Below are 23,919 nucleotides of genomic sequence, written 5' to 3'. Positions count from 1 at the left end.
TAGCGATGATTTTGGCCTTCTACCCGGGCGAAAATGGGCGCTCGGTCTTCTCCAATCCCATGGTTCCTCAAGGGATTAGAACGCCTGTACCCGCAAATTTGGCATCCAGCTCCCATGTGGGACCTCAACCTGGTCCTATCTAGACTCATGGGTGCCCCGTTCGAGTCAATGGCCACCTGCTCGCTCCTGTAACTTTCCTAGAAGACAGCCTTCTTCGTAGCTATCACCTTGGCAAGACGTGTGTCGGAGCTTAGACCCCTCACGTTGGACCCACCGTATACAGTGTTCCATAAGGACAAGGTACAGCTGTGACCACACCCTTCCTTCCTTCTTAAGGTAGTGTCTGCCTTCCATGTCAACCAAGACATCTTCTTCCTAGTCTTCTATCCGAAGCCGCACGCTTCTCAATGAGAACAACGGCCGCACTCCCTAGACATTCGCAGGGCCCTCACCTTTTACATTGAATGAACGAACCCTTTTAGGAGGACGACTCAGCTGTTCGTCACTGTGGCAGACCAGATGAAGGCCCTTCCAGTCTCCACCCAGTGCATCTCGTCCTGGATCACATCTTGCATCCGGGCATGCTATGATTTAGCTGGTGTCCCAACTACGCACCTTACTGCCCACTCCACTCGGGCTCAAGCTTCATCCTCCGCCTTCCTGGCTCATGTACCCATACAGGAGATATGTAGGGCAGCAACTTGGTCATCAGTGCATACCTTTGCTTCCCACTATGCGATCGTCCAGCAGTCAAGGGGTGACGCGGCATTTGGCTCAGCGGTTCTGCACTCCGCAACACCTCACTCCGACCCCACCACCTAGGTGAGGCTTGGGAGTCACCTAATTGGAATCGATATGAGCAAGCACTCGAAGAAGAAAAGATGGTTACTCACCTTTGTAACTGTAGTTCTTTGAGATGTGTTGCTTAGATCCATTCCAAACCCACCCTCCTTCCCCTCTGTCGGAGTAGCCAGCAAGAAGGAACTGAGGGGGTGCTGGGCCGGCTGGGGTATATATCCAGCTCCATAAAAGCGCCACTCCAGGGGGCGCCTCAGCCGACCCACCAAGTGTTGCTAGGGTAAAAATCTTCCGACAATCGTGCCCGCAGTGCACGCACACTTATTGGAATGAACATGAGCAATACATCTCAAAGAACAACAGTTACAAAGGTGAGTAACTGTCTTTTTCAGTACTTTAAATGAAACTGATGTTTATTGTGGTTTTGGTTAGATAATTTATGTATAGTTTTGTTCTGAGTTCATATAGATATTACAAAGGAAGCAAAGGGACATAAAGCTAAATAAAGATAAGATACAAGAGGTGTTTGATGACATTATAACATGAGAGCAAATCTGTTGTCGTGTTGGTTTTAATAAAGCATTTTTATTGAAAAAATTAGAAGAAGAGAGAAAAACAGCAATAATTGAGAAATTAGGATGATATGTTTGTAATTCTCTGCTTGGGACAATTCTCAAAAGAAACTGAAACAGGGCAAGAGCCCTGTTTGCTCTAGCACATCAGTCACTGCAGTGGTGTTAGTAATGGTAATGGCAAAAAGCAACAAAACAAAAAGCCCAGGATAAATTTGTGGAGCACATTATCTCAAGTTTTCAGTACACACAGTCCTGCCATGAACCAGACCACATGTCAGTTTATGTCTCCAGCAGGCAGTTCTCCTGTCACATAATAATCCAGAAATTGTCATAATGTTATTTTCAAAAATAATTTGGCTGATGTCCCAGCAGTTGTAGGAGCAATGGGTAAGCAGACTATAGATCTTTCTTTATCTTTCTCACATATTGTCACCGGAAAGGTAATGTCCATGATACATGCTGTGGTATAACAGTAAGCTACTGAACAGGCTAGTGGAGGCTTTTTGGTGATCCACTTCTGCTTTTTGTGTATATGCATAGAGATCACAATTGCCCACTGAAACTCTGTGGACAAATGTGTGATAACACCTATTTCGTGTGGTTTTATATCTTCTATTTAAAGGAAGACTTTGTAACCCAGTTAGTTCTTGAAATATTTTCCTTAAAGAAAAGTAAATGCCATCCTGCATCCGTGTAAAATAAAATTAGAAAAAACAATTATTATTTTGCTTTGGATCCTTAGCAGCTTATGCAACGTGCAGCTAAGTTGGTTACATTAGCCTGACAGGTTTCATTGGCTAGTGAGCCTTAAGTAAATGACTGGGAACCAGGAACTCTTGAGTTCAAATCCCAGCTCTTCCACTAACTCACTCTGTGGCTGTGGGCAAGCTAATCTTGTGGCATCTATTTCCTCATCTGTAAATAATTTTCTCTCTCACAGTGTGTTGTGGAGATCCATTTCCTAAAATTACTATATGTTAGTAGTCTGAATATACTTGTGCATGGCCATGTTTTCATTGCATGACCACAGGGAAGGCTTTGACTACATTACCCAGTTTGGGTTCCATAAGACTAGAGGTGGCTCCACCAGTGGAGTGTGCTAGTGTAGTTCCCATTCAAAGAGTAGCTTGTGCTGATGTGGTGTTATATACTGAAAGATCCTTCTGCTGTTTGGGATATGTTGAAAGAGTCGCAGCTTCATGCCTTCCCTCATAACACTGCTTACATTTAGAATTTGCTTCCCATTTCTAAGCACAAAGCTGCCTCCTTTCACTTCATCATGACTTTTTCATGAAGTCTTTCTCTGTTGATCTTCATAGACTGTGCACCTATTTCTTTTTACTTTTATATCATGTGTGTTTGAATACAACTATAAGCTGGTGTAAGCTCCTTGAGGCAGGACCTTGTTTAAGTATTCTTGTAAAATATCGAAGGAAGGTGGTGTTTAAATATTAATATTAGTCCCGGTGATATTGCTTACTGGTGTGACAAAGTTCCTCCTCTATCTTGGTGGGTCCTGCACTTATTGGCAGATTTACTCACCTCAGTGATCTTCCCCACAGTCTGGGTCAACTTCTGTGTCTGATCAGGAGTTGGGAGGTTTGGGGGGAACCCGGGCCCACCCTCTACTCCGGGTTCCAGCCCAGGGCCCTGTGGATTGCAGCTGTCTATAGTGCCTCCTGTAACAGCTGCATGATAGCTACAACTCCCTGGGCTACTTCCCCATGGCCTCCTCCAAACACCTTCTTTATCCTCACCACAGGACCTTCCTCCTGGTGTCTGATAACGCTTGTACTCCTTAGTCCTCCAGCAGCACACCCTCTCACTCTCAGCTCCTTGCACCTCTTGCTCCCAGCTCCTCAGACGCACTTCCTCTCCTCTGGCTCCCCCCTGGCCTGACTGGAGTGAGCTCCTTTTTAAACCCAGGTGCCCTGATTAGCCTGCCTTGATTGGCTGCAGGTGTTCTAATCAGCCTGTCTGCCTTAATTGGTTCTAGCAGGTTCCTGATTACTCTAGTGCAGCCCCTGCTCTGGTCACTCAGGGAACAGAAAACTACTCATCCAGTGACCAGTATATTTGCCCTCTACCAGACTCCTGTACCCCACTGGTTTGGATCTATCACACTGGATTTTTTAAAGTATTTTAGCTGTCCATTTTGGGGAATTATGAGGATATGAACTGACCCAGAAGACAGACCATCTTAGGAGGTACTCCCCTGAGCCCTTGTTACAGTGCTGTTCAAGTCAGAGATCTTTACATTTTCTCTTAATTATGAGCAGACAACCTTTTAGTTAGCATATTATAATCTATGATATTTACTCTGCTCCTTGTGTCTCAGTACAGGTATTATATCCTACAGTTGCGCAGGTGATCCCTGGAAGAATGATATTTAGTAGTAATCTGGGAACTGTAGGGTGAGTTTCCACTTGATTGTGGGCCTCAAGTCAGTGAGGTATTGAGGAAATAGGTTTAGTTTGCATTGAGACTGACCATGGTTCTTTGCCTATAATTTGAATGAATGAATTAGCTGATCGATTAAAGAGATGCCTTGGTTTTGACATCTTTGAGTCTAAGCATCAACCTTTTGCGTTTTTTCCTTCCACTATGGAAGGCTGTAAAACGGATCTTATTTATGAGCCCACTGGGCTATTTGGGGCCTTTATGCTCTGAAAACTAGGTTTTGATGATAGTAGCCCCTTGGGCCCGCATTTAACAGCTTTAGTGTTTAGCAAGTGTTTTAACTTTTAAATAAACTTTTTTAGCTGGCCTTTTCTTCTGTCAGATTGAGTTGGAGAACTAATAAGTTTTAGTGTGTTTGTCTTTTGTGTTGGGTAAAAATTATCCTTATTTGCATTTTTTTTTTTTTTTTTAGGGAAGTTGATTTCGTTAATCTAGAATTAGGTCCTAGATACAAGAGGCTCACCTGAATTGGCTCTCACACTTTAAGAACTTGTCTTTAGATTTTGGGGTGCTTGTTTTACTTATCGTTTGGAACCACATGATTTCTTTGGGTTGTTTTCTTGTGAGTCAGCCTAGTTCAGGGATTACAGAAATGGTTTCCTCATGTGTTTATACAATAATGTATAGGATGAGAGGAAAGGCATTATAAAATGAAGTTATTTACCAGTGTTCTATTTGCCATAGTTGTCATCTTCCCACATAAAAATTCCCAGTCCCCTGTGTAGTTCATTTGGGTGGTTGGTTTTAATTGATTAGCTTGGAAAATTTCTTGGCAAATGGAAGTTGGGGGGCAAAAATATCTACAGGTATATGTCTACTTTGAGTGACAATCCTTTCTCCCTGGTTTATGGAGCTGTATCACTCTGTGTGTGTATGTATAATGGGGGAAGATGTAACTGCAACATAGAGAATTGCCAGTAAGTAATGTTTCTTTTTCTACCTATTTCTTGCATGCGCTCTCTCTCTCTCTCTCTCTCTCTCTCCTTTTCTCGGCTTTTGTAACTTGATAAAATAATCTATCATTTGGCAGCTCTTCTTACTGCCTTAGCAACAGTAGCTCTCCGAACACCAGCAGCTGTTGTTTCAGCTTCCTAAACACTCTTCTCTGTATTACTTGCTTTCTGATTGCATCTATACAAGAAAATTGCATATCCATTTTCCAGCAATGGTGCAGCTGAATTGACATTAACAGTGGTGCAAAGTTACCATAGACGAGGCTCAGGCATGAAACACAGCTGCTATCACCTGTGTAGCTGCACCATTGCTAGAAAGTGTGTATCCAGTTTTCTTGTGTAGATGCAACCTCTGTGTTTCTTTCACAACTGCCTGTCAGGCTTACTTTTCTTTTAACTAAGCTGCCCCTAGTATACAGTGAACATATGCCACATGAGAAATTCAGCTCTCTACTTCCATCAGGGTGGATAAAAATCAATTAATTTTTTTTAAAAAATCAAAAAAAGTCAGATTTTTTAAATTTAAATCAGATTTTTTTGATAAAATGCTTTTTGATGAGGAAAAAGCCTATCTAAAGATAGTTTTAATTAAGATAGTTTTAATTAAGATCAAAGATATCTCATCATGGAATAGGGATTATAAATTCTAATTCTATAGTATGAGACAATATATTCATGTAATGTTTAAGAAAACTTTTGTAAATGAATTCCAATAGTTCATGGATTAGGTACCCAATCGTATGGGCCTCCACAGGCTTCTGTATAGATTATTTAGGTTAATCTTTCTATCTACCCAATGGGACTCAGTGCTCAGTCTAGAAGATACCATCAGAGATGCTTAGTTTTGCAGTTCTCAGACTGTGGATTTGTGTCTCTAGAGGTAATGTGCTTGTTAACAGAAAAAATGTTTGTAAATAAATAAATAATATATAGAGATGAGAAATAAGACCTCAACTCTATTGTCCCTCTGCAAATTTATGTACACAGAGTCAATCCCTTACTTGTCTCTCAAAGTGCAAAGTTTTAGAAAGTTCAATGAATAGAAGATTGTTGGGGGCGGAATAGATCTGGACAAGGAGAAGAAGTCTGGAGATAAATGTGAGAAGTGAGGGACATATGCTTGTTTTGTTAAAATACTATATGTTTGCTGTTGAAGAAAAAAATCCAGAATACTTAACGTTGTTTTAGTTAAATAAAACAATTTAAATGTCTGTCTGGTGATGTTCTTCTCCTAATACAGCATGGCAAGAAAATCTTCCAAATATTAATGATTAAACTTGTTGACTTGGAGATAGTTCACCTCCCAATGACTTCATAAATATTTGATTCAATTACCTTTGGTAAATGAAATAACCAAACAATCATTCATTTTCTGATATAGCTGTAAAACTAATCTGAAAATTTTTCAAAATAAATCACTTAAAAATGTATAGTGTGTACCTTCTAAAAATGAAACCTACATCTATCTCTGAGTTGTGAAGAATATGTATTAAGGTTATAACAACCAACAAGAATGCACTTTTATGTAGAAAACCATGATTAAATCGAGTCTTCCTGACTAGTGATTTAAATCATGATTTCAATCAATTTGATTTAAATCAAATCCACTCTGACTTCCATTCTTCTCTCATCTCACCATCTGATGGAGAGATCCCTTTGCCATTTCAATAGGGATTTAAAAAGTCCAAAAGGCAACACTTTAGGTAAGATCGGTTAGACAGATGATCCACTATAGTAGCTAAAGTAACACCATCGGGTCAAAACTCAAATTTTTTAAGTATGTTTTTAACTTGACATTTTTACTGTTAACACTTCAGATAACTGAAACTGAACTCTGCTTTAAAATCTAGTTTATCTATTAATTTTTAAACTTTTCATATGCTGACTAATGCTAATATTTATGCAAACAACTGTTTAAACATCCTGGTACATGTGCTGTAGCAAAATTATGTCATTGTACACACTGTACAGACTGATCTACACTGGGCACCTACATGTGCTGTGTTTTCAGAGATGTGAATGCAAGTGTTTAGATGTATTACGGGGGTGGGGGGGGAGGTTTGTACTGAATGCTGTAATTAAAGATGCAAAAAGTTTCCAGTGTAACTTACTGTTTTCATACATTCATAGCTTTGAAATATTCACTTCTGAGGTAGAAGCCTTCAGTGTTTCTGCCCAATGGTGAGTTTTGTCAGAAATGTGAGCAAAATCCTTTAAGGTGAAAAAATTATTTTTGAATTTAAGAAATTTGTTTTCACTATGATCAGTAAAGGTTTATTGTACCATATTGATACAATATGGTACAATAATGGTACATATGGTATTCTGAGCTATATTATTAAGGTTTTTAACTGGTCTCTACTTAGCCCCCGGTTATATGCCCACTATTAATGGGAACATTTAAACACCTATCTGTTTTAATTACAGAGCATGACATCTAAAGTTTGTTACTTTTGCATGCAGTTAATTGTAACTGCAAAATTGCAGGTTCAAAATTGGAGTCTGATCCATAATATCTAACACACCTTGTTCAATCTTCAAGGTAAATGGTGACCAGATACTCAACTAATATTAACAAAAAGGGAGAAGGAACGCAAGCCAAAATAGGGAAAGAACAGGATAAAGAATGTTCAGGTATGTTAGATGTATTCAAGGTGGCAAAGCCTAAATTACTTAAAGGTGCTGGCTGAGGCAATCTTGGAACCATTAGCAATTATTTCAGGAACTCATGGAGTACTGGTGAGGACCTAGAGGGCTGGAGAAGGGCAAACATAGTACCTATCTTTAAAAAGGGGAGCAAAGAGGACCTGGAGAATTATAGATCAGTCAACCTCACTTGGATACTTAGAAAAATACTGAAACGAATTATTAAGCATTTGTAAGCACCTAGAGGATAATAGGATAATAAGTAATAGCAGCGTGAATTTGTCAAGAACAAATCATGCCAAACCAACCTAGTTTCCTTCTTTGACAGGGTTATTGGCCTAGTGGATGGGGAGAAGCTATAGACACCTAAGGCTTCTGTCACAGTCTCATTTGACATTATCATAAGCAAAACTAGGGAAACGTGGTCTAGATGAAAGTACTATAAGGAGGAGCCATAACTGGTTGAAAGACCATACTAAGAGTAGTTATCAATGGTTTGCTGTCAAACTCAGAAGATGTATCTAGTGGGGTTGACCAGGTGTCCCAATTTTATAGGGACGGTCTTGATATTCGGGGCTTTATCTTATATAGGTGCCTGTTATCCCCCACCCCATCTCGATTTTTCACAAGTGCTATCTGGTCACCCAAAGTCCTGCAGGATTCTGTCTGGGTCTGGTACCATTCAATATTTTTATTAATGACTTGGATAATGGAGTGTTGAGTATGCTTATGAAATTTGAAGAGGATGCCAAGCTGAGAGGGACAGCTGTAAACATCTGAAGGGCAGAATTAGAATTCAAAATGACCGTGACAAATTAGAGAATTGGTCTGAAATCAACAAGATGAAATCCACGGAAGACAAGAGCAAAGTTCTACACTTAGGTAGGAAAAATCAAATGCACAAGTACAAAATGGGGATTAACTAGCTAGGCAGTAGTACTAATGAAAAAGATTCTGGGGTTTTTAGTGGATCACAAATTAATCCAACAATGTGATGTAGTTATTAAAAAGGTTACTATCATTCTGAGGTAGATTAACAGGGGAGTCATATGAAAGACACTGGCGATAACTGGCCCATTCTACTCAGCACTGGTGAGGCTACTCGGCTACTGTGTCCAGTTTTGGGTATCACACTTTAGAAAGGATGTGGGCAATTTGGAGAGAGTCTAGAGGAGTGTAACAAAAATGATAAATGGTTTAGAAAACCTGACCTATGAGAAAAGGTTAAAAAATAATTAGGCATGTTTAGTCTTGAAAAAAGAAGATTGGGGCAGGGGGAAACCTGATAGGTCTTCAAATAAGTTAAAGGCTTTTAAAGAAAGGATGGTGATCAGTTCTCTATGCCCATGGAAGAATGCCAAGGACAAGAATTAATTTGCTTAATCTGCAGCAAGGAAGATTTAGGTTAGACATTAGGAAGGAGTTTCTAACTATATGGGTAGTTAAATCCTGGAATAGGAGTCCAAGGGAGGTTGTGGAATCCTGTCATTAGAGATTTTTAAGAACAGGTTGGACAAACACCTGTCAGGGATGGTCTAGGTTTAGGTCCTACCTCAGTGCAGGGGCTTGACTTAATGACCTCTTGTGGTCCCTTCCAGCCCTACATGTCTATGATTCTGTGTTGCCATAGAGATTATATTATACAACCTATAAAATGCACTAATTTACTCTTGTTTGATCATCACTTTAGATTACTTTATATTTTAAGATTTATTATAATTTCTTCCAGGTTTTAATATAATCATTGTTTCCTTCCTTCCATCCACTGTATTGCCATTTTTTAAAGTAAGAAATGTAATTAATAATCCTGTGACAGACTGCTTCTAATTCAATAAATTAGACATTAACACACACAGCTTCAGGGATTAAGGTGAAACACCTGTATACTTCCCTTTTATCTTAGGCATTAAATAAAAAAAAAAGTTGAATGAAATCAGGACGCAGAGCTGCATAAGCCCGTTGCCAGTCTTAGTTCCTAATAGGTATGTCAGGAGATGCTCTTTATAGATTTCAGATTTTAAAAAATGTCAAAGAAACTGAAAATATGTACTATTTTAAAAGCTCCACCTGTGGGGATGAGGCTGTACTGCAGCTTGAGAGAGAATCTATTTAGCAGAAACCTCACTTGAGACCTATTTTTAAAAACTGTAACATTTCTGTAGCCAGTTTTCTTGGACTTGTATAATATAAGGATACAGGAAGTGCCACATTGAATCACACCAGCAGTCCATCTAATACAGTATCATATTTCTGATGCTATTCAATATCAGCTATTTCAGAGGAAGATGCAAGAAACCCCGTATTGGACAATTATAGAACAAACTGTCAAAGTTTCTTTCTAACCTTTTGTTATTTTATGCTCTCAAGCATGAGAGTTTATATCCTTAAAACTCAACTCAACCTTAATTGTGGAATTCCAACCGGCAGATTCATAATTTAATCCTACCCAGTGTGATTATGCATATTCTTGATATCCATATGTCTAGTTCTTGTCAGCAGCTTAGCCATTTCTTTCTTAAGTTTCTTCAGAATTTTTGGATGAATACCATCCAGTCCTGGTGAATTCTTTTTCTTTAATTCTTCTGTCTGTTCTAGCAACACCTCTTCTATCAAACTGGACTCTTGACACTGCCACATCTTTATTACTTGAAAAGAATAGATACCTCCTCACCATCCTTTGTGGTGCTGTCTGATGCGAAGAAATCATTTAGCTTCTAAGTATTTCCTTACCTCCTTAATTGTTCCCAGGTAGTCCAGCAGACCCACCAATTCTGCCATAGGGTGGCTTCCTGCTTCTGATATCATTTTAAAAAAATTGTATTTCTTTGTCTTTGGTTAATTGCTCTTTTAAAATATCTTTTAGCACTCCTAATTTCTCTTTTAGATTTTATGTGCCATAATTTGTTTATTTCTGTAGGGTTTTCTTGTGTTGGATTTGTGTTTTGCTCAAGCAACCTTTTGTATCTTTCTATGTAACTCTATTATTTTTTCCTTCCCTTCCTGGTTCCCTTTGTATGTACGGGTCTGTATTCCTTCTGCAACTGCTGTTTAAGTAGCCTTCTTGCTGAATCTAGGATTTTAAGATGATAAGAACTAAGGAACTAATCCAAACCCCCATGAGAATCTTTTAAGTGACTTCAAAGGACTTTGGATCAAGCCCTTAGACCCTTTTGGGAACTGAGATAGAGCAAAAAAAAAGCCCCAAAATAAGCAGATCCCAATAACTAGCAGTCTGGAGCAGCTTTCTACGAAGCTGAATGCATATTTTCTCTCAAGGATTTCAAGTGATCTTGGTGTACAGATGTTGTCTAAAATCATCACTTCTAATAATGGACATATTAATGAATCTATTCATTACAGAACTTTTAGTGCACGGCAGAAAGGTCCACATAACTACTTAATGCACAGCAGGCTAGTGCAGGGTAGATTCACTCTCCAGCTTGTCACTCACTACGTCTCTGTACAGGCAAGCCATGACTCTCGGTGCTAGAATTAGTTTGGTGGAAAGCATCTTTTTTGTTTCTAAAATTGTCCCTGGAAGGGATAGGGATCCTAAAGTAAGTCTATTTTTAATTTTTTTAAAAAAATTACAAATAAGGAGAACTGACAGCCTGTAGGTGTTCAGCACCAAAAATGTTGAATTTTTACCAAATGCTAGCTTGAATCATTTGGTTTAGTGAATCCTCCAAAACCAATAAGATGGAAAATTATGAGTTTATTACTCCTTAAGAAAATGAGGAGAGCCACTGATGGAAATCGTGTTAATAATGTGCCCCTTATTGACTTAACAACTTGTGACTCATTTTGAGAAAGATGATTTTGAAATCCTGAAAGTGACGTTGCCAGGTGGAAATCTAGTCAGTTTCAAAAAATGACTTAAGAGCAGAGTCCAGTACTACACTGGCCGCTGAGTTCTCCTGCAAAATTTTTACAGTTACACATTCCTATTTAAAAAAAATAACTCCCTTATAGCCGTGTAAAACACCCACATGAAAAGGAGAAACTCACTGACTGATTATGCAGGGGTAACAGTGATATTGACTAAACCCAAAGTCCAATCAAATTACACAAAGAAAAGAACATGAGAATATTTTGTCTAATCTTTGTTTTAGGAATGTAACACCTACATTAAAAACATCTGTTCTCAATTTAGGGAATTATGTCTAACAAAGATAATTACCTTTCTGGAGCTACAACAGAAGTTAATACATTTTTGGACCAGGACCAGTATACAATTGAGGCTGTGGAGCAAATAAAAGGCTGGATGGAGAACTTTGACATAAGACTTTGTTAAGGAAAGCATATAACCCCTTGTGGCTTATTCTCTGCAAGAATAAGTGTGTGAACAATTTTTCTTCTGTACCTTTTTCTGAGAGTTGGAAACTTTATTTGTTGATAAGTTCATAAATGCATATGAGGTGGCAAGTTATATTTAGCAGTTGTTTTTGGCCTGTGTAGTGAGGAGTTCCTTCCCAAACTGGTTTGCTAAGCTGCCACCCTCCACTTCTTCAGACCGATTTCTAGTGATTTGGCCGCAAAAAGACATTTTTTATTTTGACATATTTAGGAAAGCAACTGACAAAAAAATTTTCAACTGTACAATGCATGTGTCTTTGTTGAGTAAGTTTGTAATTGCTATGGCCTTTCCTTTGTCCTTACAGCTACACTTCACTGTTTTGTTGTCTCTCTCATTTGTGAAAATAGATTTGTAAGACATTGAGGCAGGGACAATTTATGCATGCTGTGAAGTGTGTAAAATAGTTTTGGGCACTGTAAGATAGTAAGTTGAAAATGAATACATATAGCCAGTATTTGATCTGTCCACACTAAAGGTTGAGACAGCTTGCCAATGGTTTGTGCTTTGGAGCAAGGTCAACAGTGCTACACTCAGTCCTAAGTCTCCTGGGTTTAAAACCATGCTGCATCTCAAAAATGTCCTATCTACGATAATGTCTACCATAGAATTTCATCAAGATGTTATGCCAAAACTTCTAACTCATTGGACCTGTGGATCCATTTTGCTGATTTGCACCTGGTATGGTACCATTCTGAAGAGTAGTTTTGTCTTGAGAAGTTAATAATATATTTGTTTACTAAGCATGAGCTGAATATTTTGGCTGTTTATTATTTTTATTATGAAGCCTTCATATAGTAGGAACTTCTTGGATGTCCCTCTTCAGTTTTTCCCATCTGTAGCATATAGAAGCAACCTTCTTGATGGTCTGGAATATCTCCTGGCCAACTTTGAGGACTGAGTTCTGGAAATATTTTATTCAATTTAGATTTATTTATTTATTTATTTTTTACACTTTTTCAGTCAGGACAGCTCTTCAAAGGGGACAGTGCCTCAGCAGCCTTAGTCAGTGACTATCTTAGTCAGTTCGTTAGTACGTTTAAGTTGGGGGGTTCCTTACCCCCTCCCGATATTTTTCCCCATCGCCGGGGCATGCTGCAGCCCCAGGGATTTCAGCCATGCGATATTAATCCTGCCCACCTCCCCTCTGTCAGAGTATTCCAGCAAGAAGGAACTGAGCAGGCAGTGGGTCGGCAGGGAACTATATATACTGCCACAAAGGCGCCACTCCAGGGTGCTCCACAGCCGACCCAATGGCTACCGCTAGGGTAAAAACTTCTGACAATCATGCACGCAGCACAGCTATTGGAATGGACATAAGCAACACATCTCGAAGAACAACATTTAAAAAAGGCAGGTAACCATCTTTTTATATGAATGAAATAAATAGTAGAATTCAGAATTGATCATTCAGAATAACAGCAAACCCAAACTGTATTGATGCTCTTTTTCCATTATTTACTTATTGTGACATTTTAAAATATCATGAGCTAGACCAAAAGTGAGACCTGTGATTAGAATTAGTGTAGTATAGCATTGTGTGGAGGAGTCACACAGAAGACAGAGCTGCAACACAAATTAAGGTTTGAATTTACACTATGTAGCTTATTTCTCTCAGATCTGTGTGACCAAGATTAACTTTTAGTTCAGACCTGGTTCAGAATTTGATTGGTGGGCATAATAAAATTAATGGTGACACTCCCATGCCTAAATTCAGAATGGGTTTTCTTCTTTCTTGGTTTACTGAAGTGAAAGCTATATTGACCCCACCTTTGAAGGTTTACAAGCCTATGAAAGAATCATGGAAAGTTTCTTAAGAACCTGATTTAAGAAACTCATAAAAAGTACCCTGCTTCTTTTTACAGAGGAAAGCACACTAGAATTTTTTAAAAGGCTTCATCAACTGCAAAAAACATGGATTTTTTTCGTGTGTAATATGTGATGAAAGCAATTACCAAGTACTGTAAGTTGAAGATCAGAGTATATTGCCATTTTCAGAGGTACTCAAATTACTGCTAAAACACTCATTATCTGTCATCAAGATGCACTTGAAAATCACAAACGTTTTTTTCCTAATCTCTGCCTCATATCTCCTTTACATTTTTAGTGAGTAAATGACAGCCAATCACAAGAGCAGAGTTCATCCTTTTTGCTTGCATATTTGTTAAAATCTGGGAAATAACTATTATTATTTTAGCATAGCCATGGAGACATTGCCTCCAAATTCTGTTCATCTCCCAAACAATTTCCTGTAGAAATGAAATAAAATACTACCCAGATGCTAACAAAAGACAATGGTTTATGTGACTTATACACAAATAAAGTTATGTATATGAGGTGATATCACTGGAACAAAACACTGCATGAGATAATTGTCTGACACTGCTACAGAAGTGAAATGAAGAAAAGATGCTACTGACTGAAAATAGACATTAGGCAAAAACTTTTCAAAGTGGGAGACATTTTCCTGCAATAATGCTCTGTTCCAAGTGAAGTAGGATTAACATAACCCAACATGACCCTGCCCTTTCTTAATAAATAACGCCAATACTAATCATGCTGCATGCTTTGCAGTAAAATCCACTACTTCACTATATTGACAGTCACTTTGGGGAGATGTGATGGCCTGTGTTATACAGAAGTTCAGGTTAGATGATCACAGTGGTTCCTTCTGGCCTTATTATCTGAATGTATAAGCCCTGGAAGTACTGGTTTTGGTACTTACATAAAGGATGATATAATTGAATAGTCCAGTGGTTTAGAAGCAAGTCAGGTAGTTAAACTAAACCCCTAGGCCTTCTAAATAGCCTTGTACATATACAAACCTGCCAAATCAGTTCAGCCTAAATGATTTTTTATATTAGTGGTTGGCAGTAGCTATAGGAAAGGTAAACAGTGTTTCTTTTATGAATTTCTATGCTGTCTTGCAGATATATGTAACGACTATAAATTGAGTTTTAAAAGATTGCTGTTGCAGTCTATTTAAAGCATTCCTGGATTTGTAACTGGTGTTTTTAAATATGAAGAGCTGCAGAGTTTGCTGAATGATTTGTACCTTTTGTAGTGTGTGAGTGGCTTCTTGTCCCCCGATCTGCCTTTTCAAAACAAAAAGATTACCCTAGTTTGGAGTCACGATAAAAAAGATTTGGTGCTAATTCTTGGTCACTCTGCTTTAGTGCCTAGGATTCCATGTATCTCATAGGTTTTCTTTCTGAGCCACAGATAGAGTTTGAGATATCTACAAACAAATGCCAGTCAGCTTTTCATAACTTCCTTAACTCCTCTGATATGAGACATTATAAACAGCAATGGTCTGCAAGTTTTTCACTTGCTCTATTCTTGTGAAAGTGTCTGTTACATATAAAACCACCTCTGAATTGAAGATTGGCTCCTATATTTCACATCCATGGGAGCTGGTCTCATTACTCTCCACTGAGGTGTTACTATCCTGGGGCGCCTTGGCATCCTCCAGCTGGAATAGGATCAGGCATGTAGCTGGGGAGTCACGGGGGCTCACTACTGGTCCAGTAGTGGCCCTTTTGGAACCCAGGGGGACTCCCCCTGGTTTCTAGGTCATACACCAGGTGTTCCTGCTCTGTGTCCTGGAAGAGGTGTGGGAAATCTACTCACCAGGTGCCACCTGTTTCTGAGCCTGGCACCAGGCCCAGAGCCAAGCAGCAAGAGGCAGTTCAGGAGGGTCCTGTTGGACAGCTAGTGGAGGAGGCGCAGCCTCAGCTTGTGCTGGCTTCTTCATTCTCCTCTTCTGATGAGGCAAATTCCTTGGGAGGCATCTTACCTCATCCTGATGATTATAAAACTCACAACAGCTATTGAAGAGGATAAGTTTGGGGATCCAGGTAGAGGAGGTTAAGAAGTCCTCAGACCACTTTATTGATATTTTAGCCACCACAGGGCCTTCGCAGGTGTCCTTATCTATTAAAGAGGCAATTATGAAGCCCATTAATCTTTCTGGAAGATCCCTTCCTCCCACTTCAAAAAGGGCTGAATGTAAATATTACATACCCTCCCAAGAGGTTGAATATCTATACTTTCATCCCCACCAGGCTCTCTGGTGGTGCCAGCAGCAAGTGAATGGGAATGACAGGGACAACAGGCAGCAAGTCCCAAATCAAACAATGCAAAAGAATCTAGATATATTTGGTAGAAAAGTTTATTCTACTGAGGGATTGCAAATTGGAATTGCCAAACAACTAACTCTTTGGGACATTATGATTGTAATGTTTGGGACTCCATGTTAAAGCTTAGGGACATGTTGCTGGAGGATGCGAGACAGGAGTTCTCTTTAGTTGATGAGGGGAAATCTGTAGCAAGAACTTCACTACAGCCTGCACTAGACGCGGCAGACTCAGCTGCTAGCAGGGCCGGCTCCAGAGCCCAGCGGGGCAAGCACCCGCCTGGGGCGGCCCTTTCCCGGGGGGGCGGCAGGCTGGGCCGGCGGACCTGCCGCAGTCATGCCTGCGGGAGGTCCACCGGAGCCCCGGGAGCAGCGGGCCTGCCGCAGGCATGACTGCGGAGGGGACGCTCGGCCGGCGGCTCCAGTGGACCTCCCGCAGGCATGCCTGCAGCAGCTCAACCAGAGCCGCCGGACCAGCGAACCGCCCGCAGCTGCGGGAGGTCCAGCCGAGCCGCGCGACCAGCGGACCCTCCGCAGTCATGCCCGCGGGAGGTCCGCTGCTCCCGCGGCTCGGGGGCGCCTCCCGGGCATGACTGCTTGGGGCGGCCAAATTTGTAGAGCCGCCCCTGGCTGCTAGGACTGTTGCTTCTGTGGTTTCCATCTGCCCATGTTTGTAAACTACCTTTCCCGCTTTCTCAATGTTTGGTCCTAGATTACACATTTTGGAGAACAATAATTATGGAAGATTAGTAACCATTTGTTCACCACTAGGAACCCAGTTCTCTGCGTGCAGGATATGAATAACTCCTAGTCACTACAATGGAATTACTCATCACCTACAGTTTAAGAATAAAGATTTAGCAATTATTAGAGTTCTGTAGGAATCAAATAAATTAGCAAATTCTGTTTTTTGCTGAGTAGGTTCTTTTGTTGAATAATATTTTATACCTTAGATAAGCTGGGTCTCCCAGGATCACGATTGGAATTTCAACATCACCAATGGTTATTTTGCAGTCTGGAAAGAAAGTCCCTGCTTACAGCTTTTTTAAAAGACTTGTGTTCCTAAAGATGCCTGCATCATGCACCTTTCCCGACCATCTCACGTTGGTGTTGCTAAAACAGCCCCTGTGATCCACCAGCGCTCGCAACACCATTGAGAAGTACCCCTTTTGGTTTATGAACTTTTTGGCAAGGTGGTCTGGTGCCAAGATAGGCATATGTGTTCCGTCTGTTTCCCCACCACAGTTAGGGAACCCCATCATGGCAAAACCATCCAATATGTCCTGCACGTTGCCTAGAGTCACTACCCTTCTTAGCAGAAGTCTTTTGATGGCCCTGCAAACTTGAATCACAACAAATCCCACGGTAGATTTACCCACTCCAAATTTATGCTCCACTGACCAGTAGCAGTCTGGCGTTGCAAGCATCCACAGAGCTATCACCACTTGCTTCTCCACTGAACTTCTTGCTTCTCTGGATGAACTACACTGTACTAGAAAATGAGTGCACAACTGGTTGGAAAAGTGTACTCCAAGAATAGTTATCAATGGTTCACAATCAAGCTGGGAAGAGTATATTGAGTGTGGTCCCACAGGGATCTGTTTGGAGTCAAGTCCTATTCAATATCTTCATAAATGATTTTGATAATAGCATAAAGAGTACACTTTTATAAACTTTGCAGATGATACCAAACTGGGAGGGGTTGCAAGCACTTTGGAGCACAGCCTTAGAATTCAAAATGATCTTGACTAACTGGAGAAATGGTCTGAAGTAAATAGGATGAAATTCACTAAGGACAAATGTGAAGTACTACACTTAGGAAGGAACAATCGATTGCATGAATCACAAAATGGGAAATGACTACCTAGGAAAGAGTAGTGAAGACAAAGATCTGGGGGTTATAGTGGACCACAAATTAAATATGAGTCAACAATTTAATACTGTTGTAAAAAAGCGAACATCATTCTGGGATGTATTAGCAGGAATGTTGTAAGCAAGATAAGAGAAGTAATTCTCCCACTCTAGTCAGCACTGATAAGGCCTCAACTGGAGTACTGTGTCCAGTTCTGGGTGTAATGCTTTGAGAAACATGGACAAATTAAAGAAAGTCCAAGGGAGAGCAACAAAAATGATTATGGGTCTAGAAAACATGATCTACGAGGAAAGATTAAAAAAACATGTTTTGTTTAGTCTGGAGAAGAGCAGATTGAGGGGGACATAAGTCTTCAAATACATAAAAGGTTGTTATAAAGAGTAGAGTGATAAATTGTTTCCTTAACCACTGTGGATAGGACAAGAAGTAAGGAGCTTAAATTGCTGCAAGGGAGATCTAGGTTAGATATTATGAAAAACTTTCTAATTGTCAGAGTAGTTAAGCACTGGAACAAATTACTTGGGGAGGTTGTGGAATCTCTGTTATTAAAGATTTATAAGAACAGAGTAGATTAAACACCTCTCACAAATGGTCTAGGTAATACTTAGTTGTGCCTCAGTGTAGGGACTGGATTAGATGACCTATCAAGGTTCCTTTCAGTCCTACATTTTGCTGATTCTACAAAGATCGGGTAATTAGAAGTCTATATGACATGCTTGTGATGGCATCTTAAAAGAACACACTTTTCACATGAAATACATGCACACAAGTCCAGGTTGCAGTCTTCAGAAAATGGGGCCCCAAGTCTGATGTATTTGTAGTAGCATTGGCAGACTCTGCTCAGGACAAGCTTAAGATGTAAAAAGTGTTGCAGGTTAGGATGGAGGAGGAGTAGCAGAACTACATGGAGAATTTTGTACTGTATCTTTCTACGTGATACCTAGCTATAGGTTGCGTTATTAGGGAAAGGTCCATTGACTACTGAAAGTCCATGGAAGGACTCAGTGCATGTTAGTCAGTTTCTACAATATTGAGCACTCAAAGGAGGAAAATAATTATTTTTAATTGTATCTATGAATAATCTGATTCAAATTATACTGAAACTAAATACCTGGGTTTCTGTTTACAAAAACCTGTCAGATTATATAACTGACAAGTTTACCTTAGTATTTTTTAATTACACTTGAAAAGATTACTTAATCCAGTTATAGGGCTCCTCAGATAGTATACATGGTCCTAGCTGAGCACAGATGTCACTGTAGCCACCTCAGTTTACACCAGCTGAGGAGCTGTTAGTGTATTGGATATATTAATTTTATTTTTAGTAAATACATTGTCAGATGAATAAAATCCCTTTTACTTCTCTTTCTTTCATCTAACATTCTTAATTAACTCAGTAATTACAAGTTTTTGTTAAGATTGGCACCTTTAACACCTGTCAGCCATAGGCACCAACTTTTCCTGGCGCCAGCAGAGCTTGTGCCTCCCTGGCGCCAGGGGAGCTTGTGCCTCCCTGGCGCCAGGGGAGCTTGTGCCTCCCTGGCCTCATCCCGACTCCACACTTTCCCTGCCCCGCCCCCATTCCAACCCCTTCCCCAAAGTCTCCACCCCCTCCCTGCCCCTATTGGACCCCTTCCCCAAATCCCTGCCCCAACCCCGCCTCTTGCCCGAGCACGCTGAGTTCCCCTTCCTCCCTCCCCACGCTAGCAACACAAATCAGCTGTTTCACGGTGCATGTGTTGGGAGCCAGGGGGGAAAAGTGGGCAGACTGTGCGCCCAGGGGAGGGAGGCAGAGCGGAGGCGGCGGTGAGCTGGGATGGGGGAGCGGCGCAGGGAGCTGCTCCCACCAATTTTTCCCCATGGGTGCTCCAGCCCCCGAGCACCCCCGGAGTCGCGCCTATGCTGTCACTGTTAAAAATAATCTTTTTAACATAGCAGTAATTCAGAAGACAGTCTTTTTTAAAAGCATTCATTTTGGATCACTTGTGCCATTCTTGAATTCTGATTTTCCAACTTTTTCTGTTGCAGGTAAATATGCTGAAGATATATTTGGTGAGCTTTTCAACGAAGCACACAGTTTCTCCTTCAGGGTTAACTCCTTACAAGAACGTGTGGACCGTTTATCTGTCAGTGTTACACAACTTGACCCAAAGGAAGAAGAACGTAAGTTTACTTCCACACATGACTGTGATTGATACATTGAAGAGTATTTCCTTTGTGCTGTAAATAAATTGATATGCAAAATGGAAAGAAGGATGATTTTGGGGTTAAGGCACAGGACTGAGGATGGGAGGCACAGGTTCTCCTCTTAGTTCTGCAATAGACTTCCTATGTGATCTTGAGCAAGTCATTCAGCCCAAAATTTTCATACCAGGGTGCTGAACACCTACAGCTTCCATTGACTTAGACGGAAGGTGATAGAGGAGTGTGACAGGACATTACTATATATTATATTTTTGTTTTTTTTATTGTCAAATTCTGGGAGTAAACCTGTACTCAGTGTTTACCTTCATGAGTGAGATTTATAAGCACTTGTGTGAGTGCAGTCTTCAGTAATTGACACATTGTCATTCTTTATTAAAACGTGTACAGCTTTGGGCTCATGGTGAAGTTTGAATGGTAACTCTGTTTGTCAAAGATTGTTTCACACATCTGTCCCAGGACAGGCATAATGCTGTTCAGCTCTCCCTTCTCATCCTTCTCTCATCCATACTGTCCATCATCTACTGATCTTCAGTGAACAACTCATCGTTTAGCTGTGGAACTTTGACATCAGAAAATCAAGGATTAGCCTTTGCCACCTCTACCCCCATCTTTTTGGTCCTTTGTGTCTTTTTCGAGGTTGTGAAAAATTGACCAATCAGCACTCTCCCTGTCTTTTCCTGTCCCACTTCACCCTTTTCTCCCCTTCCTTTTCTCATGCATATTTATTAAAGTAGCTTATACTTGTTAAATCTTTGTTATATTTTGCTAAAAAATAAATAAATCTTTGATCCATATTTATTTAGGATTTATTTATTTTTGCCTAAGTGAATTTATTATTCAGGAAAGGTTCTGGATGACTATCCTGAGACTGAAATCCTCTGCTTTTCCATTCTGTTGGGTTTCAAAACTTAGTCATGAGATTTGGAATCTAACAAGCCAAAATAATGGAACCTTTTGAAGAGGGCAGATCATGTAACCTGTGAAAGTACATAGAATGCTATATTTTCCAATTCCAGTTTCTTTTTGACCACACAAAAAACTCTAACAGCTAAGGCCATAACTGTTGTAGAGAAAGATGGGTGAATATAAATCTGTCGTAATCGCTTCTTTCTAAGAACAAGAATGACAAGTAATTTCCTTTTCTCCACAGCTTTGTCTACTGTAACAGGCTTCATAGTTATAATTCTCTATGTGTGACAGCAGCAGTAGAAGCTGCAGTGTAGACAAGGCTGTTTCACCACTAAGGGTACGTCTACACTACGGGACTATTCCGAATTTGCATAAACCGGTTTTGTAAAACAGATTTTATAAAATCGATTGCACGCGGCCACACTAAGCACATTAATTCGGTGGTGTGCGTCTGCGGTCCGAGGCTAGCGTCGGCTTCTGGAGCGTTGCACTGTGGGTAGCTATTCCCTAGCTATCCCATAGTTCCCGCAGCCTCCCCCGCCGCCCCTTGGAACTTCCGGGTTGAGATCCCAGTGCCTGATGGGGCAAAAATCATTGTCGCGGGTGGTTCTGGGTAAATGTCGTTAGTCACTCCTTCCTCTGGGAAAGCAACGGCAGACAAGCATTTCGCGCCTTTTTCCCCTGGATTGCCCTGGCAGATGCCATAGCATGGCAATCATGGAGCTTGTTTTGCCTTTTGTGACTCTCACCGTATGTGTACTAGATGCCGCTCACAGAGGCGATTCAGCAGCGCTACACAGAAGCATGCTTTTGCTTTTGCATGACAGCAGAGATGGTTACCAGCCATATTGCACCATCCAAACCCTTCCATAAATTGGAACTAAGATGATCATGGCTACCAGTCCTTTTGTACCATTTGCTGCTGTCATAAGTGCCCCTGGCTGCTCTTAGCCAGGGGCGCAAAAGCCAAAATTGGGAATGACTCCCTGAGTCAATCCCTCCTTTTTGGTATCTAAAAATAGAATCAGTCCTGCCTAGAATATAGGCAAGTGTACTAGAGAACCACTGTATCATAGAACCAGAGAGCACAGCTGCTCTGTGTCAGATCCTGCAGAAATTATGATCTGTATGCTATTCACAGGAGGTGCTCCTGTAACAACACCACCTGTTCATTCCGTTCTTACCCCAGCCTTCCTGGGCTACCATACCATTGTCCCCCCACTTGTGTGATGAAGTAATAAAGAATACAGGAATAAGACATGGTGACTTGTTAGTGAGAAATGAGTGGAAGGCAGCCTCCAGCTGCTATGATAGTCCAGACAGGACATTAAGCAGTGTGTAGGAGAGAAGCCCAGCATCCCTCTGCTAGTCCAGGGGCAACTGAATCTTTTCTTTACACATGAAGGGTGGGGGCTGATGGAGCTCAGCCCCCTGTTGCTATGATGACGATGGTTACCAGCCATATTGCACCATCCACCACCAGAAAAAATTAGGGCCAGGCGCCCTTGATCGACCTGACGGATGCTAGTCAGCATGGTTACTGCCCCATGTGCCAATAGGCTGATGACGAGGACGGTTACCAGTCCTTTTGTACCATCAGCCACCCATGGCAGGGGGGGAGTGATGATGTTGGTGTTGACGGCTGCAGCATCGTGTCTATCTGCAGCATTCAGTAAAGATAGGGTGACATGTAAAAGAGTCAGAGGATTGTTTTCCCTTTCGCTTCTGGGGGTGTGTGTGGGGGGTGAGTAGATTGCCAAGCTATGCCCTGACCCACCGCGGACACTGTGTTTGACCCTAGAAGCATTTGGAGCTCAGCCAAGAATGCAAATACTTTTCGGAGGCTGCAGGAACTGTGGGATAGCTTCAGTCCTCCAGTCCATGAGGGTCCATTTGATTCTTTGGCTTTCCGTTACGCTTGTCACGCTGCAGTGCGCTGAGTCCCTGCTATGGCGTCTGTCTGGAGATTTTTAAAAAAGGATTCTGAATTTCATCTTCTGTAACGGAGCACTGATAGAACGGATTTGCCTGCCCTTACAGCGATCACATCCGCATGGTCCGTGCTGGAGCTCTTTTTTTATTTTGATTTCGGACTGCATCGCCACCCATGCTGATCGGAGCTCCACGCTGGGCAAACAGGAAATATTCAAAAGTTCGCGTGGCTTTTCCTGTCTACCTGACCACTGCATCCGAGTTCAGATTGCGGTCCAGAGCGGTCACTGGTGCACTGTGGGATAGCTCCCGGAGGCCAATGCCGTCGATCAGCGTCCACACTAACCCTAATCCGATATGTTAATACCGATACTAGCGTTACTCCTCTCGTTAGGGAGGAGTACAGAAACCGGTTTAAAGAGCCATTAAAATCGATATAAGGTGCCTCCTAGTGTGGACGGTTGTGGCGTTAAATCGGTTTTACGCTCCTAAAACCGGTTTAAACGCCTAGTGTAGACCAGGCCTTAGTCATTAACCCTACATGGAATAAAAGGATGTGGGTTCTGTGACTGTTTCTGTAATGGATCTCCTGTACAGTTAAGCAACATGGTTAAAACACCTGTTCCCTGTCTATACTGAGACAGAATCCACCATTTTACCATTAGTGAAGATATGAAGTTTGGTAGTATAGATGCAATGCAGAAGTAAATGAGTTATTAGAGAGCTGAAGACTTGAAAAAAATGGAGAAGCAATGTTTTAGGCATGTTTCTCTGGAACACAGTTTGACCTAAGGTGCAACTGTCAAAAATAAGGCATAAATGACTTGCTTAAAGAATTGTTACCAGAACGAGTATAAGAACATGTAAAATATTATTTGGGTGATTGACTGATTCAATGTACAGTTTCAGAGCTAACTATGGAAGAAGTTTAGGAGGAGCCCACAGCATTACTTTATTGGTATGAAAACTAGTGAAAATTGGATCAGTTAGAATGACAGTGTCTTATTATAGAGGCTCATTGCCCAGATCCTCAGCCGGTGTAAATCACTGGATCTCAGTTAACTTCAGTGAAGTATACT

The 23,919-nt window shown here is 41.0% G+C and overlaps 1 protein-coding gene across 9 annotated transcripts in view; it reads left to right on the top strand.

Moving 5' to 3' along the window:
• Positions 1 to 23,919, top strand: part of WASF1 (WASP family member 1) — a 187,361-nt gene that overhangs the window by 131,934 nt on the left and 31,508 nt on the right. For 8 of the 9 annotated variants that reach the window (XM_045011779.1, XM_045011782.1, XM_045011784.1 and 5 more), the window contains one exon: positions 19,823 to 19,957. In XM_045011779.1, coding sequence (XP_044867714.1) covers positions 19,823 to 19,957 — 135 coding nt within the window. Of the gene's footprint in view, positions 1 to 7,328; positions 7,421 to 19,822; positions 19,958 to 23,919 lie in introns of all 9 variants that reach the window. The other variant, XM_045011787.1, reaches the window with a different exon arrangement.

This window comes from Mauremys mutica, chromosome 3 (assembly GCF_020497125.1).
Source record: "Mauremys mutica isolate MM-2020 ecotype Southern chromosome 3, ASM2049712v1, whole genome shotgun sequence".
Classification (NCBI taxonomy): Eukaryota; Metazoa; Chordata; order Testudines; family Geoemydidae; genus Mauremys; species Mauremys mutica.
The sequence above is the reverse complement of the archived record's forward strand: the minus strand, read 5'-3'. Positions and strand labels throughout refer to the sequence as shown.